Source organism: Rutilus rutilus, assembly GCF_951802725.1.
Source record: "Rutilus rutilus genome assembly, chromosome: 10".
In the NCBI taxonomy this organism is placed as follows: Eukaryota; Metazoa; Chordata; class Actinopteri; order Cypriniformes; family Leuciscidae; genus Rutilus; species Rutilus rutilus.
In genome coordinates this window covers 25,490,259-25,505,488 of record NC_140215.1, presented here as the reverse complement: position 1 = coordinate 25,505,488, position 15,230 = coordinate 25,490,259, and the positions used below count along the sequence as shown (strand labels likewise).

General features: G+C 37.0%; 2 protein-coding genes across 2 annotated transcripts; both read right to left on the bottom strand.

The window, feature by feature from the left end:
- Positions 1 to 918: 918 nt before the first annotated feature.
- Positions 919 to 6,292, bottom strand: cUnh2orf49 (chromosome Un C2orf49 homolog). The gene is made up of 4 exons (XM_084420826.1): positions 6,059 to 6,292; positions 5,695 to 5,831; positions 1,846 to 2,200; positions 919 to 1,735 (listed from the first exon to the last, which is right to left on the bottom strand). The coding sequence occupies exons 1-4, from the start codon at positions 6,182 to 6,184 to the stop codon at positions 1,679 to 1,681; spliced, it is 675 nt and encodes a 224-aa protein (XP_084276952.1). The 5' UTR covers positions 6,185 to 6,292; the 3' UTR covers positions 919 to 1,678.
- A 2,230-nt stretch (positions 6,293 to 8,522) lies between these two features.
- gpr45 (G protein-coupled receptor 45) lies at positions 8,523 to 13,438 on the bottom strand. The gene is made up of 3 exons (XM_084421384.1): positions 13,025 to 13,438; positions 11,058 to 11,187; positions 8,523 to 10,079 (listed from the first exon to the last, which is right to left on the bottom strand). Exon 3 carries the CDS (start codon positions 9,955 to 9,957, stop codon positions 8,830 to 8,832), a length of 1,128 nt encoding a protein of 375 aa, XP_084277510.1. The 5' UTR covers positions 9,958 to 10,079; positions 11,058 to 11,187; positions 13,025 to 13,438; the 3' UTR covers positions 8,523 to 8,829.
- Between the last annotated feature and the right edge of the window lie 1,792 nt (positions 13,439 to 15,230).

Below are 15,230 nucleotides of genomic sequence, written 5' to 3'. Positions count from 1 at the left end.
CAGACCTTAACATCAAGTACTTTACTGTTATGTGTCAACAAGATTCAACAAGACATTTTCACCTGGCTATACCCAATGTTTAGATCTGTTGTGGTATTTATGCAAATTAGCACATACGTAATTAGATTGTGCACCGTTTGTCCATGTTACCAAACAATGTCAAAGAACTTGTAATATATTTTTTTGTTTGTCTTGATGTATGTTCATGATGTTCATGGTGATATCTAAAGGTTAAAATGTTTACCCTATTCATGTGAGAGAAAGAATGAATAGGCGTATGAATAGGCTATATTTGGGTCTTTTTCTAAACTTTCCCCTAATGGGATCCTTCGGGATTTTTTTTTTCCTTACTCAGGACATATTGAGGATACAAAATCAGTGGAGTTTGCTTCTGTTGGAATTTGTTCAAGGTTGACCCCCATTTTGGCTTAAAATGGTCCCGGTTAATTTAAAAAAAAAAATCTAAATTATTTTGGGTAATTGTCATTCGAATTTACACTATGGTTCAAAAGTTTGGATTCAGTAGTATTTTAAAGAAATTAAAACATTTATTTAGCAAGGATGCATGAAATTGATCAAAGTGTCAGTAAAGACATTTATATTACAAAATATTTCAATTTTAAATAAAGGCTGTTATTTTAAACTTTCTATTCATCCAAAAAATCCTGAAAAAAAATGTATCATGGTTTCCACAAAAATATCATGTTTCCTAAATTGATAAAATAAAATTAAAAAATAACTTTTCAATAGGAGTCAGGACTGTACTTGTAACAAAGCAGAATTATGAATGGAATGAAATTCAAACACCATTAATATTTAATAAACTTTTATTTTATGGACTTTGGCAGTGTACTTAAGATTGACTAAAGTGTTAGTTTAAAAAAAAAAAAAAAAAAAAAACACACACTAACATAATGATCAACACTCAGCCGTTTATTTCATCAGGCTTGTTGTCAGTGAGGAACTTTCCATGCAGTTCAATAAAAAACTCAATTCATAATGCCTAGAAAAAGCTTCACTAAAATACTGAAATGTGAAACACCATTCATTACGCTTTCTCACTTAAATACATCAATGCATGATGAAACACATCACAACTGCATTTTGACCCTATGGGGGCTATGAATACAAAACTATCAACAGATTTATTTGATATTGGCCAAACTTGGATGGGCCTACTCCGATCTAAATCACAGATCAACTTGTAAAACATGTTATTGGAGAAAAGAGTGATTTCTTCAAAGTTACTCAGTATATTCCTATGTCAGTAAAACACCAGACATCTCAAACACACCAAGAGCATGTCCATCTATTTCCTCTAGGTGGGTTTGATTTGTCAACATGATTCACGTGCAATGGAGTTTATTAATTGCAAGAAAGATTTCTAAAGGGAAAATCTGAGCAGTCCAACATAAAACTGCTAGGAATGTGTCAGGTCCTTCACCACGACATAAAGTCGAAAGCCGAAGCATTTCCTGGTGTGAAATGAATCGGAGGGTCACATTGCGCAAGTCACTTTTCCTGAGGCTGGTAAGTAAAGAGTGACAACTTGAGGTGTGTGACAAGAACCCATCTTTCAAATTCACGTGTCCCATCGTGAGTGTCTTTCTTGGCCAACACAGAGACCCAGCAGACGATGTCAGTGGCGTTAACCATCCGTCCTTGATGATGTCAGAGATTATGGCCATGTGATATGTTGAATCTTCCTCTTTGAATCAGGCGACTTGATGTCCTTCTGCCACAAACAAATAAAAATAAAATTTAAATCAGAAAAGTTCAATTCCCAACCAAACCTCACTCTGACACCTACATCACAGATTTCCATGGTGTTAGTGTCATACTCACAGCAGTGTCATGTTCTCCGTCGCTGGGGGACGAGCGCTTTAGTTTAGACGTGGTGTTGTTTGAATGTAGCGAGGAGTTGGCAGCGTTCGAGTGGTTGCAGGGGCTTTTGGGACTGGCCCCCGGCGACGACACCGGCGTCCTGTTAGAGGAATTTGAGGAAGAGCAGTTTGTAGAGGTCCCAGTGAGCTTGCGTATGGGGTTCGTGAGACTGATGCTGGAAACGGGGGGCTTTATTCGGTCTGTGGTGACAGGTGCTGCTGAAGTATCAACTTTCTTCAGCTTCACACCGCCAGTGTTAGTAGAGCTGCCGTCAAACACAATCAACGGCCTCTTCCTGCCACTGTCAGCGCTTGAACTGAAACAAAACAGAGTTACATTATATCAATAAGAGAAAACACGTTGGACATTTTCATGCAGTTACACAACAGTCGTATGACTACTTTCTGTGAACAGAACAAAATGTTGTTTAGTGTTCACGCACACAAAAAAAATTCCCAACTGCTTGCCCTCTCAAATCAATTTTTCCTTTTAGTCCACATTTTCAGAGTTTGTATTAAGTTTAGTTAAAATACATGAAACAAGATTTGTCATCAAAGGTCATCAAACCAGATGTGAAGCACTTTTGAATCTGAACACAGACGCAACATGAAACTGAAGTTGTGATAGTCTTTTCTTCCCTATTGTGACTGTAAAAAGAAAAACTGTAGGGCGGGACTTTAATTTTGTCCATGGGGAATTGATTGGATGGTTGTGGCTGTGATGTCATGTGAGTGACAGGTTGATCCCGCCCTCACGCCAGTAAACATCATTAGAGAATGATTAAATCTTTGATTAAAGATTACAAGGGCACTAGAATTAAAATAAATAAATAAATAACGATGTGGATGGTTAAATCGCTTAAAATAAATACTGAAAAACTCCATAAAAAAAGAATTTACCATTTTGATTTCATGAAGAATTTAAGCAAAGGGGAAGAGTATAAGTGATTATTACAAAGCGCTCTGTGACACTTCAGTCAAATATTTTTGGAATAATAACTGTTGTTCAGGGCAACACTGTATAACTGATCACTCATCTGGGAAACTGCTTGTGTTCCTTCTGTACAACTAGCATGATAATAAATGATGATGATGATGATAATAAAAATAGATTATAATAACGGACACCCCACCCTGAAAAAACGTACACTACCGTTCAAAAGTTTGGGGTCAGTAAGATTTTTAATGTTTTTAAAAGAAGTATCTTCTGCTCACCAAGGCTGCATTTATTTGATAAAAACAAAACAAACAAAAAACAGTAATATTGTGAAATATTATGACAATTTAAAGTTTAAGTTTTCTATTTTAATATATTTTTAACTGTAATTTATTCCTGTGATCAAAGCTGAATTTTCAGCATCATTACTCCAGTCTTCAGTGTCACATGATCCTTCAGAAATCATTCTAATATGATGATTTGATGCTCAAGAAACATTTATGATGGTTATCAATGTTGAAAACAGTTATTTAAATTTTTATTTCATGATGCTATGATGAATAGAAAGTTCAAAAGAACAGCATTTATCTGAAATCTAAAGCTTTTGTAACATTAAACACTACCATTCAAGAGTTTGGGGTCAGTAAGAATTTTAATTTTATTTTTTGGGGGAAAGAAATAAAATAAATCAATACTTTTATTCATCAAGGATGAGTTAAACTGATGAAAAGTTACAGTGAAGACATGTATAATGTTAGAAAATATTCTATTTTAAATAAATGCTGTTCTTTTGAACTTTCTATTCATCAAATAATTTTGTACACAACTGTTTTCAACATTGATAATAATAATGAATGTTTCTTGAGCATCAAATCATCATATTAGAATGATTTCTGAAGGATCATGTGACACTGAAGACTGGAGTAATGATGCTGAAAATTCAGCTTTGATCACAGGAATAAATTACACTTTACTGTATATTCACATAGAAAACAGCTGTTTTAAATTGGAATAATATTTCACAATATTACTGTTTTTGTTTGTATTTTTAATCAAATAAAATGCAGCCTTGGTGAGCAGAAGATACTTCTTTTAAAAACATTAAAAATCTTACTGACCCCAAACTTTTTAACGGTAGTGTATATCCGTAGCAGCAAGGGTGTAACGAGAAATTGTTATGCGATATGTATCGGTGGTGTAACGATATTAGTCAGGATAGAGTTAGTTTTGTCCAAGGCTCAGGTTGACTCTATTTATAAGGTACAGTTCACACAGAAATGTAAATTCTGTCATCATACCCACTCTCACGTCGTTTCAAACCTATAGGGATGTTCGCCGGAGTCAAATGTGACGTCACGATATGGGCGTGGGCGCGAACTGGTTGGCAAAAAGAACCAAAACATGTCGCATGTTGCAGCAGTCTACCTGTGTTTTGTCAGCATATGTTAATTATTTGTCCGAAGAAGCTAAAAAGAGATATAATTAAGCTTTTATATAACCAGGGTTCATGTTCTCTGCCTGATCCATATCACCTGAGTGAGAATTTTTTGTTGTTCTTTGACATTTAAACGAAGTCAGCAATTTCGTTGGATTTACAGCTAAAAAATCTGGCGGCACATTACTGGAGTAAACAAAGCATCTGTGAAAGCAGTGCAGTTTGAGTGTTTCGGAACGTATATGTGATCGGAGAGAAAGATGAGGCCCTTCTCTGACTACGTTTGAATGTGTGAATTAAGTATTAGCTGCTAAACTGTTGGTGAGATGAGATGAGATAATGCAACGCTGACATAGGCAGTACAATGACAGTTGCACAGATGTTGGGAGTTGGGAACCGGTGAGAAAATGTCCGGTAGCCTACCCGGTAACTTCACCAGTAATAACAATATTAATTTAGTTCTGCTTAACGGTTCCTGAACGCTGTAACTAACAGCTGCCCAGCCATCAACACAGCCACGTGCAATTTGTTTACATACGAACTGCACTAGGTCTATATCTGTATTCTAAGAGTTATTATTACTTGTATGGATCACTTAAATGTGTATTCTTACAAGTTAAAGAACAAATGTTTGTGCAATTCCTTTTTTTCACATTTTATGAGGCCAAAAAAAAAACTGTCTGGTAAAAAGTCACAGTGGCTGGTAGTCAAAAAAGTTTACTTCAGGCCCTGTATATAACATTGGTTAAAATACGTAAAAATGTATGAAAATACAATAATTTGCCCTTAATTTATAAGGGTATGTACACAGTTGATACACACAGTACAGTAACCAATCTTGCCGATCACACAGCACGATACAACCATTTGTGTTCTGTGTTTGTGCTATTACTTTTCTTCTGCCAACCAGAGCGCGTGTAACCGCGTCGTGACGTCACGGCGAAGATCCCTATACGATTTTCGTTCATCTTCGAAACACAAATGAAGATATTTTTTAAGAAACTTGGAAAATTTCTGTCTGTCCATTTAAAGTCAATTCCTATAAAACTTAAAAGATACAAAACAAATGTCAAAAAGATATTGTAAAAATAATCAAGCGGTCTAATCCAAATATTCTGAAGAGACACGATGGCTTTATATGATGAACAGATTTACAACGTAAATACGTTACAGTACTACTGACTTTAAATGAGTGCGACATGAGAGTGAGTAATTTACTTTTTTTTTCTATGAACAAACCCTGTAAAGTTTGGGAATCGTCATGTTGACACGCTTTTGACTGTATTGAAGCGCGCGCGCACACCCTGGAGCGGCGCTCTCAAAGTGAACGCGCACACATCATTTAAAATCATTCTTGTCATGTAAGTGCATTAACAGCGGGAGAGGCGGGACAGCAGCATCATCATCATGACCCGTGTGAGTGTGAGGGAGTACAGTACCTGTGCGCTCTGCTCCTCTCCATCCTCCTCCCCCAGCGGCTGCTGGGCAGATCTCTCTGCGGGAGAGGAAGCACATGTCGCAGGTACAGACCTGTCAGCCGGTCGCGGTCCTCATGATCACCCACTGCTATCTGCCTCTAAAACACAACGCAGGCATGACTCGTTTGCTGCTGTTCAATGACTGTTGATGTATTCATTCTTCAGATTTCAGGTATATTTACTGTCTGATAAATGTATAAGTTACTATACAGAAAAGACGAACGGAACAAAAATAACCTAATTATTATTATTATCATATAAGGAACAAGGTTATGCGATGTGGCCTACAGTAACCCGACACGTTTCATGTGGCTCCGAGTCTCACCTCATGTAACATGAGCTGAATGAACTCTTGAGAAAGGAGCTCTGGGTGAAGCAGAAGGTCGATTTTGGAAACATCTCCAGCATCTGATGTGGGGTTTCTCGTTCTGTCACCCCTGTGCGACGCCATATTTCTCAGTCCATTTCCGGAAAGCGCAGGAAGAAGTTATCTTGTTCTGCGCTTATGTGAGAGACGTTTCACATCACATGACCATTACTGCCACCTACAGTACAATGTGTGCTAGTGCAGAAAGAAACCTCAGCTAAATAAAGAACGAGTCGATGACAATGTACGAACCTGACGAAGTTATATCATATTTACACATGCATCTGCACACAGATTTACAGCTCAGAAAGAAATGAAATCAATGTCTGGCCAGACAATTAACAGGCCAATATTTGGCCATTTACAAATTATTAGCACTGGCTGGTAACCATGTCCACTTTATTTGAATAAACATTTTGTTTATTTATTGTATAAAATAAGAGTTTGTTTCACTTCGTCGATTATTTACATTATTGCCTTGGCAACCAGAAGATGCCGGTCAACCACTTGAGTATTGGCTTTTTATATAGGCATAGTTCCCAAATTACTGATAAAGAAACCTAATTAAAATGTCTCTGTCCCCAATCTGCATTTCTCGCTTAACTGATATTTATAAAAAAGAATGCACTCCAAATGGCAATTTCAGGAATGGTGAAAATACTAAATGAGAGTATCTATAATGGTAGTTTTATGCAATTTTCATATGCAAAATTCTTCAGTTGAACTTGACGTGTTGTCATGATACTGGAATGTACAACTTTGATACAATACCTTGAAAAATATTGATATTCAATACCATTTTCGATACCACAGGGAAAACTGCCATATAGATATTTTTATTATTATCTCATAATTCTTTGATAATTTGGGTCATTTTGTTGCAATAGCTTACACACAGAACAGGGAGGCTTTATTTGAAACTTTGAACTAAAGTAAACCATCAGTAATAAAATAAAAATGAACAAATTGCAAAGGATAGCACAAATAAAAGCAATTGAATAAATAGATGAAATAAACTAACAAATGAAATAAACATGGCTTTAAGTTTTTAAGGTGGGTCTAACAGTAGTATTCAGGTAAGAAATACTAAAAAAACGTAATCAAATATAAAATAACACGGTATAGTCTTCACTGTAAAAATAGAATAATGCTTACAATTAAAGTCACAAAAGTTATTCAATCAAGAGCAGCGAGTGATTTTATCTTTGTCTTTTGTTCTTTGATCAACAGGAGTCAAAGTGTATTAGGCTGCTGTCACTTTAAGAGCTTATGCACAGATCCTATATACTGTTTCATTCATTTACGTTTAAAAACTGACTGCATTCACCTGAATACTCACCAAGACAGGCATTCTGACATCATTTTGTGTGTTTGACCGTTTAAAGGTTATATCAGTGATTTCAGGCCCCAAAAAAAATGATCACATTCATCTAATCTTTCCTAACGATCCGCTAGCTGCCCGCCCCATAAGCATGCCATCAAAAAAACGCGTCTCTGTAGGCAGCCTAGGCTCTGAAATCTGCACACAAAAACAATTGGTTTCACCAACCACTCAAAACCAAAACAAATAGTGTTCCGACCAATCACCGACAGGGGGTGGGTGTTGTGAGGTTTTGTGCTCGTGCACGGCTGCACTCGAAGTCGGAGCTGAAGAAGAAGCTGGCTCAAAACCTCACAACACCCACCCCCTGTCGGTGATTGGTCGGAACACTATTTGTTTTTGTTTTGAGTGGTTGGTGAAACCAATTGTTTTTGTGTGCAGATTTCAGAGCCTAGGCTGCCTACAGAGACGCGTTTTTTTGACAGCATGCTTATGGGGCGGGCAGCTAGCGGATCGTTAGGAAAGATTAGATGAATGCGCTAAAAAAAATTTGGGGCCTGAAATCACTGATACAACCTTTAAGCGCAATAAGTCACAAAATATCTCATATAAGCCACTTATGTATCAATGAGTTGATGAGTAGAATTATGCGAAATACCTGCAACCCCGCGCTGAAATTCAGTACCTGTACCATCAACACTATTCAACGGGAGCAAATGAGAGGAGCGATTGAGAGGAGACGGGTTTGTGGTATAGTATCGATACTGCATAAAAGGAGTACTGGAACCGTTTCCAATATTCCAACATCAATATGTATCAAAATATCAATATTTTTGACAACACTATTGATATATGAAAACTGCAAAAGCAAAATTCTTCAGTCAAACTGAAAGAACATGATAGAAGTGAAAATGGTCTTGGTTTAAGGTAGTTTTAAGCTAGATGTAGCAGGTTTAAGCTGGTCTTCCAGCCTGGCCATCTAGAGAATTGGCCAAAACCCCTAAACCAAGCCTTCTAAAGCTATGACCAGGCTGGAAGACCAGCCAATCAGCTTAGTCTGACTCCCTCACCTAATCATGAATAAATTCTACCAAACATGTTCAGTATATCACCAGTTTAGATACTTTATTTGCCAACCTGTAAAACCTTTGCCAACTGAAATAAAAGAAACAGGACCCAGTTCAGGAATATATAAGACTATTGCTTTGATGAATTTCAGACAGCTAATGCTTTTTCCTTCATCACTGCAGTCTACGATAGGAGGAGGTATTTATCAAGTACTCAATTAATAAGCGTTCTCATCTCCATGGGATTTCAAGGACACAGTCCCTCGAAACCAAGTGTGTCATATCTAAACATCATCATTCATTCTTGGCTTGTCAATTTTAAACATCCGTTGGTGCGAATCCTAGACTGAAGACTGGGTCTCACTGCTGCACACATAGATGTTGCTGGGTCTTATACGCCTACGGCTTCGTCCGGGAATCTTGGGACAGAGATGACAAGTCTTGGGCATAAACTCCAGACAGGCCTCGCGAAACTTTCGGATTCTCCAGCAATATATCACAGGGTTGAAAACCGCTTTTAGGTAACTCAACCACAGCGCCCCGATGCTGACGGGGTAAAACGCCGGGCTGAGATAGAAGCGTCTGCTGAACACCGCCAGCAGGCTCACCACCGTATGTGGCAACCAACACACGGAGAAGCCGATGAAAAGGATGAGGATGGTGGTGAAGGCCCTGGTTTTGAAACTCATGTCCACGTTGACTTGGGGTCGCTGAAGACCGGTTAAACCCAACTTGCTGACAGGGTTGATGGCGACACTGCCTTCGCTGGTGTGATTGTGGATGCGCAGCGCGTTGCGTCGCACCGTGTTGAGAATACACAGGTAGGAATACAACATCACACCGAATGGCACGAAGAACACCGCGACGGCTAGCAGAACCGTGTAACCCCGGTCCGCCAGCGATTCGCTATATCCCAGAATGCACTGCGGCACTTGTGCGCCGATCCCGGCCGTCCTCCAGCCGATCACGGACGGTAGGGACACGCAGAGCGACAGAGCCCATGACGCGGTAATGAGAATTTTCGCACGATGCGGCGTTAGCTTGTCCTGCCGCTGGACTATAATGAGGAAGCGATCGACGCTGATGATCAGAAGGATGGACACACCTTCCAGAACAAATAACCAGTACAACATGACGGACACGCGGCAGAATCCCACTCCGAAGCTCCAGTCCGTAGTTGCGAGAGTGACGGCGGTGAACGGCATGCATAGCAACGACAGCATGATGTCGGAGAAGGCCAGCGTGGCCAGGAGCAGATTAATCGCTGAACGCATGGCCGGTTTCTGATACACTATCAGACACACAATGGCATTGCCGAGGAAACCGATGGTGATCATGAAGATCATGATGGCAGCCAGTGCCACCCTGAGAGTGGTGGGCATGAGGGCAGTATCAGCCTCTTGCGTCTCAGTTTCTATGGGTTCAAGAAGGCCACACCCCTCCAGTGAGCTGCCATTACAGGCGAACATGGCAGCTGTTACCAGGTCTCATCCATTCAAGCCTGGAACGTCATAGCTAAACCACTGCCATGGTTATGCGAGCTCCTGTTAAGAGAATTACTCTCCACGCTGAAGACGTTGTGAAACATTACCTGCAACAGAAGACCAAAAGTGTGAGTTATATTAAATAACAATACAAACTTACACTAGCGTATGATTTAAAAAAAGAATGAATCAAATCTAACATAAAGTTTGTATACTTTTAGTGCTGGGCAACGATTAATCGCGATTAATCGCATACAAAATAAAAGTTTGTGTTTACATAATATATGTGTGTGTACTGTGTATAATTATTTTGTATATATAAATACACAAAAATACATGTGTATATTTAAGAAAAATTTGTTATTTATATATAATATAAATTATGTATAAATTAGGGCTGTCAAAAGATTACAAAATAAAAGTTTGTGTTTACATAATATATGTGTGTGTACTGTGTATAATTATTTTGTATACATCAATACACACACATGCTTGTATATATTTAAGAAATATTTGCATACATATACTGTATATATTTATATATAATTTATATTATATATAAATATAATTTTTCTATATATAAATTCCAAATTTTTCTTAAATATATACAAGCATGTGTGTGTATTGATATATACAAAATAATTATACACAGTACACACACATATATTATGTAAACACAAACTTTTGTTTCGGATGCGATTAATCGCGATTAATCTTTTGACAGCCCTAGTATAAATATACAGTATACACATGCAAATATTTCTTAAATATATACATGCATATGTGTGTATTTATGAATACAAAATAATTATACACAGTACACACACATATTATGTAAACAAACTTGTATTTTGGATGCGATTAATCGTTGCGCAGCACTAATATATATATATATAAATAGGGCTATCAGTCATTTGGCTAGCGTTACATTATATGATCATGCTCTTATTTATGCAAATGCTTTTAAACCATTCAAGCGCAATAAGACACAAAAGAGAACGCAGTGCAGTACTGATGAGCAATATGGTGAGCATCTACAAACCACAATCATCGTGTTTACAGATGAAAGAGGGAATGATGCTCACTCAGAGGATGCTGCTGTTGCCATGGTTACTCTGGGTTGTTCTTTGCTAAGGATAGTGCAGATATAAAGGGGGATGTAAATTCCAAAAACGCATCATATGTTTCATGTCATCATCTGACACCTCCATTGCCCTAGAAAAGACACATAGCAGGACACAGTTACACATGGTTGATTAAATATATTTTCTACTCTGTGTTCCGTTTATCAAATTGAGAGGGACAGTTGACATTTATTGTCAGTTGGCATATATTGGGATTTTTCTCATTCAGGTCTATAAATGCTGGTGACAATCTATTTAAAAACTCCCATTCAATTCCCATTACACAATACAATACTTGGGGAAAGATTTTGTGTGGATGAGACAAACAAATAATGGGTACAGGTGAGACATGGTGGACAGAAGCATATGAATTAAGTAATAGAAATATGCAGGATGTTGTTATGTAGAAAGAGATATACCATATAAATACATAATAATGGACCAGTGGAATAAAAATGGAACCAGAATAAATATAGTATGACATCCAGTATGTAAATAAATGTAAATATGCAAATAAACCATATTTTGGTATACTTAATGCAAGCTCTGTACTATGAGCTGACAATAACAATACCTGTCTTTTCAACCTGGTAAATAGTAAAATGTTTAGCAGCAACATTCTGCTGTTTTTCAGACCGCAATGTGTTAATTAACGCTGGTGTCCATGTCGTCACCCATAGACTAACCATCAATTTAAGTGTTAGAAACTAGAGATTGACCAATATTGCTTTTCTGACCAATGCCGATAATGATAATGAAATAATTCTGTTTCCTTGCCGCTGTCGCCTCTGGCTTGTTTAGTTGTGGACACTTAATATTCAACAATATTATTGATCTGACTGTACTGACGCTGTTGTATGAGAACTGAACTGAGCTGGACAATGAGATCATTTGTTGCAGAACTGCTTTATAGACGAAATGAACTAATTTAATAATTGATGATCTTTTTACAATGGAACTGAATCAACACTGAACAGACTTCAGCTGAACAACAGCCGAAATGCATCATGTTCCTGTTATCACTGTAAAGCTGCTTTTGAAACAATCTGTACTGTTTAAAGCACTATATAAATAAAGGTGACTTGACTTTACACAATGATAAATAATAGAATAATAATCATATTAACAATAAAATAATATGCATTATTATTATCATTTGTCTAACCTGTTTAGTTGCAAAGATGGTTGATGACCCTGAAATTGTTGTTTATTTTCATTGCACACTATTACATTACTATTCCTATTCGATCATGGCACAATGCTTTTTTTTACATGCTTTAAAGTAGGATATGTAGGCTACAGCATTTCTATAACACATATCATTTAAGCACGAATGCTTATGCGTAAACATTATCCAAGCTGTTTCCTATTCAACAAACAGTAGCGTTAATGGTGATATTGGGTAGGCTACTATTGTTTAAAGAAAAAATTCCCACCAGATGGAATTGATCTAATTCTACAGAACCAATTTAGTGTAAATATCAGTAAAGAAAAATAATCTAACTAAAAACGGGCAATCTCAAATAGAAAGACTAAAAACGAAGAAATTCACATAAAAAGCAAGCAAACAAATGTATTCAGAAAGATATTCATAGGTTATTCATAACAACATTTTTATAAAGCAGCGGATATGTGGCAGATTGAGGCAGAACTGCTAGAATAATTGTTTACAAATGCACAAAACATTCAGAACTGAATGTTTTCCAATTGCAGCATCACACGATAAGAAACAAATAGGCTATATTATCATTTAATTATTACAAAAATGTCTAAGCGTGATATGCATAACAATTGGTATCACTATCGCACCCTTGTGAATTATGCATTGATCACACGATACATGTCACTGATGAAACATTACAGTTCACGTGCACTGGCGCGCTAAGCAGATGTGATGTAATTTGCACAGCCAGATTGTGTGATTTTACCTCTTTATCTACTGAAGTCCGTGTATCTGTTGGGCGGTGAGCCGTGACAATCCAAAATAGATGAAGGACAAGATGTTGTAGTGGCTGCCCGTTGTAGTTTTGATTTCAGTCAGAGGACTGCCATTGTTTCCACTGATGCGATTTCTTGCTGCATGAAACACATCCGTCGGGGCGTGGAGCTCTGGAGGTGTGACAACGGCAATCAATCACAGGCAGGCGGCTAGTATGAGCTTCATCCTTGAGGATTTCAGAGGTAGCCTACGGATGACAAACTGCATCAGGAGGTCTTTGACGTTCTCAGAAGAATAAAAGCTCAATGGTTCAACCGAGGACCAAGCCTCTAGCTAGTTATCAATATGTTTTGGCTGCGTTGGGTTTTTGAGTTACCCTGGATTGGAAATCCAGAGTTCTCGCGAGAGCACAATTTGAACTTAATCTTTTTGAATCTGTCTATAGAAAAGTCACAGTAAAAAAAAAAACGCTGGGCTATTTGTTTAACCCGACCGTTAGTTTACACATATTGGGTCAATATGTTGGGTTATTTTCCAAAAAAATATTGGGTAAATTTCTTAATCGTTGGGTAATTTTTAGTTATAACCCGACTGTTGGGTTAAATAGCCTACGCAGCGACGGTTCAAATTTTAACGGTTCAGTGATATACAGCCAACACAAGCTGCAACTGCATCAATCATTGGGTTGGTTTTAACCCAGTGTTTTTTTTTTGTTTTGTTTTTTTTTTAGAGTGAAACTGGACTGAAAGCTTTTGTTGTAGACAGAAGGCAACATGTCCTTCAAATTTGATCATTCATCATGCTTTTTTTTTTTTTTTTAGCTCTATTTTCCTTTCACACCCACACTTGTAAGGCTAAATGGGGACATACCATAGACTTTTATTGTTTTCATATATAGCTAGCCTACTTAATAAATAAGTAGCTTATAATTATATAAAATAAATTGTAAATAACACAGGCTACACACTTCAGTTCACACATTCACAAGTCAGTAAGATGTTTTTTAAAGAAATTAATACTTTTATTCGGCAAGGAAACATTAAATTGCCAAAAAGAGACATTAAAGGCATTTATACAAAAGATTTATAATTCAAATAAATTCTGTTCTTTTAAACTTTTGAACTTTGTATTCATCAAAGAATCCTGATGTATCATGTTTTCCCAATTTTAAAAAAAAAAATTGCTAATAATCAGAAATGTCACAAATTAGCCTATTAGAATACTTTTAGAAAGCTTTCCTGTGGCTCAAACAGTAGAGCGTTGGTGCTTGCAATGCTAAGGTCATGGGTTTGATTCCCAGGGAAAGAATGTGTACATGTAGAATGATTTCTGAAGGATCATGTAACACTAGGGGTGTAACGATACCCTCATGTCACGATTCGATACAAATCATGATACTGAGCTCACAATATTATATTATCGCAATACTCCAAGACAATAAAAGGTTAACAAAAAATGTTCTGTTGATTAAAATGTTAAATTTGATATTACATTGTGGGTGTAAATGAATAGGCTTGGACTTGCTGGTAAACCAATGCACTGGACAATGGTGACACCATAAAACTATTCATGATTCTGAAGCTGAAAATACAAAATAATTTTAGACGAATATGCTTGCACTCTGTCACTGACTAGATATATTTAAAATAATGTAGGCCACTTTTTACACAAATATCCCCCCATTGGCATTATTTTACATTATATATAGTAGTTTAATGTAGTATTGACACGAAAACTTGAATTTTTTTCTCACACAGTAATTTTACTAAACTATACACAATACATATTGTCACTATCCACGATACACAATGTTGCATTTTTGTATTGCGATATTGTGACACAATATATTGTTACATTACACCCCTATGTAACACTAAAGACTGGAGTAATGATGCTGAAAATTCAGCTTTGCCATCACAAATCATATCAATTAAAATTACATTAACCCTTAAACGCATACCTCAGGTCTTTAGTGACCCGGGACGTCATTCACTATGTGACGTTTGAAACAGGCAAAGAAGAGGATCCATGTGCAGTTTGGTTTAATATTAATAATCCACAAGATTTATAAAAAAAATTATAATAATAATAAATAAATAAATTGGGTAGCCAGAGTAAACCAGGAAACACAGGACAGGAAGATGTTACAGCAAAAACAAACACAAGGGTATTTATGCAAAAGATAACAAGGGGCC

Excerpts from the sequence above, each read along its gene's own strand:
- gpr45 (XM_084421384.1), bottom strand. The coding sequence starts at position 9,957 with ATGTTCGCCTGTAATGGCAGCTCACTGGAGGGGTGTGGCCTTCTTGAA.
- cUnh2orf49 (XM_084420826.1), bottom strand. The coding sequence starts at position 6,184 with ATGGCGTCGCACAGGGGTGACAGAACGAGAAACCCCACATCAGATGCT. Across the intron at positions 5,832-6,058 it reads TTCAGCTCATGTTACATGAG|AGGCAGATAGCAGTGGGTGA; the intron begins GTGAGACTCGGA and ends GTTGTGTTTTAG. Across the intron at positions 1,736-1,845 it reads ACGGAGAACATGACACTGCT|AAGGACATCAAGTCGCCTGA; the intron begins GTGAGTATGACA and ends TGTTTGTGGCAG.